This window comes from Mus caroli, unplaced genomic scaffold (assembly GCF_978045245.1).
Source record: "Mus caroli unplaced genomic scaffold, Mus_caroli_1 scaffold_8, whole genome shotgun sequence".
NCBI classification, from domain to species: domain Eukaryota; kingdom Metazoa; phylum Chordata; class Mammalia; order Rodentia; family Muridae; genus Mus; species Mus caroli.
In genome coordinates, this window is record NW_028227263.1 from 66,949,426 (window position 1) to 66,952,708 (window position 3,283).

Below are 3,283 nucleotides of genomic sequence, written 5' to 3' on the forward strand. Positions count from 1 at the left end.
GGGGGGTTACCACACCATGAGGAACTGTATGTATTAAAGGGTCACAGCCTTAGCAAGGTTGAGAACCACTGCTCTAGAAGATACCTAGAGGCGGGGGGTGTCTTGTCTCAGCCCTCTCAAAACAGTGGAGGTACCCAATGTTTGTCTGCCCCAGACACTGTTTCCATGAAAGGGGTCATCTGGGAAAGGGGGGGCCATAGCTAAGCAGACCTCAAAATGTCACAGAAGAGCAGATAAAGGCACTTCCAAGGCAGCCCAAATCCACACCGCAGGGTGCAGGTAAGGCCATATTAGTAGAAAATATTCAGTGGGGGTCCTTCCAGGTCTTCCTGCCAAAGTTCAGGACAGCCACTGAGCTGCAGGCCTGAGCTGGGGGTGGGGCTGGCCATAGGAAGCTGGAGGGCAGGGCTGGAACCCTGATCCTCAGAGGTGGAGAGCACCTCTGCATCGTGGCCCCAGCAGCTCCACTGAGGCTGAGGCTGTAGTCTCTGGCATGATGGGCGGGGCAGGAGAAGTGGGCTTCCCAGGGACAGGCAGGGTTCTGGAGACACAGAAAGACTCTGCAAGAGAAACAGGAAGGGTGTATGACATGGTCACTGACTGGAGATTTCAAACCTGGCTCTTTCCCCAGTGTAGCTGGTTCCCCAGTGTAGCTGGTGCTGCCTGCATAGCCTCAGGGGAACCCATACAGTGGACCATAGAAATCAAGGACCCTGGTTCTGGGGACCCACTGCCAACTTTCAAATCCTAGCTCTGCTATGAGAAGTTTCTTCATGTCAGTTTTCCCACCTGTAAAATGGGGTGCTAGTACTTTATAGTGCTGCATTAGCATCATAACGCATCATAGAGCTGTATAATCAGATACAGGTAAAGTACAAAGCAAACAGCGAGTGCTTGGTAAAACCTAGTCATTGCTATAATTTTTTATGGACCACAAGTCATTTATGGATGAACGAATCTCAAAGAAAACACTCAGGTCATCACTTCCAGAAGGATCTATTTAGGAGGTGCTGCCAATACCCCTGGGCCTCACTCATGCACTGAACTTAGAACTTCCTGCTAGAGAAGGCCCTCGCCTTCCACCCTGGCCTCTGTGTAAGTCCCAGGGCCATCCTCTCTTCACCAAGCTGTGGTGACTGTTGCACAGCAGAGGTGGCAATTATGGCAGTGGCTATAACTTCCCAGGGCCTCATCTCTTCTCCTACAGGTGTCAATAAGGCTATTTCCATCTATCCCTTCATTGGATAACCTGGGACCGGAAGAGTAGGAGACCCTGTACAAACGAGAGACCATCCACTTTAGTTCCAACTGAATCCATGGAAAATGGCAGGGGTCCTAGGACCTACCTGATACACTTTAGTCAGCTCTGCAGGTTCAGTGGATTGGGTCCAGTGTCCAGTCTTGTTCCTAGGCTCTGGGGACATCTGCATGCCAGGACATGCTTGGGGTGGTGCCCAGTGGGAGGTATTAACCGCTCTTTCTAGGGACTGGTGTAAGGGTGACTGTATTTGGGGACAATAAGGAGGTGTCACCCAGGGATCCACGTTGGAGATCCTGCTCCCAAGGTTTTCAGGTGAAATCAGAGGTCCAGGACAAGCAGGCGGGCAACCCCAAGATACCCCACTACTCATGGCTGATCCCAGGCCAGGACCAAGCATCTGAGCCTGTGAGGGGCTGCTACCGTCGGGGCACTGAGGGCATCGGTGAGAGAACGCGGCGTCCGCACTCCGTCGGCGCCTGCGCCGCAAACTGTCCTCGCTGAGGCCCAGCAGGGCCGACAGGTGGCCGATGTAGCGGATGGCCAGGCGCAGCGTCTCGATCTTGGTCAGGCTCTGGCCTGCAGGTGCCACCGACGGCGGCAAGAAGCGGCGCAGTTCTTGCAGTGCGCGGGCGAGTGTGCGCATGCGCAGCTTCTCGCGCTCGCTGGCGCTCTGCCGCTGTCCGCCTGCCGGTGCGGGGCGCGCTCGTCGGGGCGCCGTCGGGACGGCCTGGGTAGTGCGCGCGCTGCGGGCCGCGCCCGCGGGCTCCGAGGACCGACGGGTGACGTAGCAAGGGCAGGAACCGGACGAATCTGAGGACGAGGCCGGAGACGTAGAGTCCGATTGCTGAGCCCAGCCCCAGCCCTGGGAGAAGACCCAGTGGTCAAGACCCTGGAGGCTCTGAGGAGGAGGCGACTGGGCCATGGCTGGTGTGACTCTGGGAAGCTGGACCGGTCACCTCCAGGTCCTAGCTTTTATCTGGACTAAAGGTGTGAGGTGGTCCCCTGCCAGGTTGCAGAGAGGTGTCAAAACCCACAGAGCCCAGGGAAGGTCTGGGCAGGGGGGCCCTGGGAAAGCGGGCCCATTTGCAGAGGTGTGGATTCTGACCCCTCGAAGGCTCTAATGGAGGCCCCTGCTGCCGGGAAGTGTGGGAGAGACAATTCACATCTGGATGGAGTTGCTAAGCTTCTCACCGAGCCCCCACCCTCACTCCGCCCTGCTACTGCAGGGTGAATACACCCGAACCCACCACCACGGTTGATGGCTGCTGGGTACCTGAATGTCCATCCTGTGCCTCTGGTTCACTTACAGAGTGGCCACCCTTCATCATTAGCCTTTAATGGGCTATGCCTGTGCTGGTTCCGACTAGCACAGTGGGACTTCCTCAGGTTCCCCCATTAGCTAATTTGCTGTATACACTTAGAAACTCTCACTGACCACAGTATCTGTACTCACTAAAAATGGAACCCAGCAGCCTGGAGGGTTCCAGGCTGGGAAGTGGAAATGGAAGGAGGTGGATGCCAAAGCCAACTTGAAGCTTTGTGTCACCTTGAAGCCACCTAATTTCTTTGAGCTCATCTCAGTAGGAATTGCTGCACAGAATGACTTCTGCCCCCCCCGCCCCCCCGGAATAATCCTGAAAGCGCTTGCTATGGGCTTTCATTGTGCCTACACTTTATAAAGAAGGGACTGATACAAGTGTGGTCCATATACCAGTAATTTAGCACTTGGCAGACTGAAGCAGGAGAATTGGAGGGAGGTGAGGTCAACCTGTACCCAACAAGAACTTGTTCCAGAAAAGAAAGTCAATCAATCAAACAAACAAACAAACAAAAAACCCAGTACTGCCACCGGTGACCACTCATGGCTATAATCCAAGCCCTTGGGAGGTAGAGGCCAGAGGATCAGGAGTTCAAGTCGTTAGAAGTTTGAGGCCAGCCTGGGCTACATGAAACCCTGTCTCAAAAAACTAAAACAGATCAAACCCAGGCACTAACGTTTCAAAGTGTTTATGGGCACACACT

At 54.7% G+C, this 3,283-nt stretch overlaps 1 protein-coding gene across 1 annotated transcript; it reads right to left on the bottom strand.

Annotated features, from left to right (window-relative positions):
• Positions 1-255: 255 nt before the first annotated feature.
• Mesp2 (mesoderm posterior bHLH transcription factor 2) lies at positions 256-2,183 on the bottom strand. The gene is made up of 2 exons (XM_021168969.2): positions 1,347-2,183; positions 256-560 (listed from the first exon to the last, which is right to left on the bottom strand). The coding sequence occupies exons 1-2, from the start codon at positions 2,181-2,183 to the stop codon at positions 291-293; spliced, it is 1,107 nt and encodes a 368-aa protein (XP_021024628.1). The 3' UTR covers positions 256-290.
• Between the last annotated feature and the right edge of the window lie 1,100 nt (positions 2,184-3,283).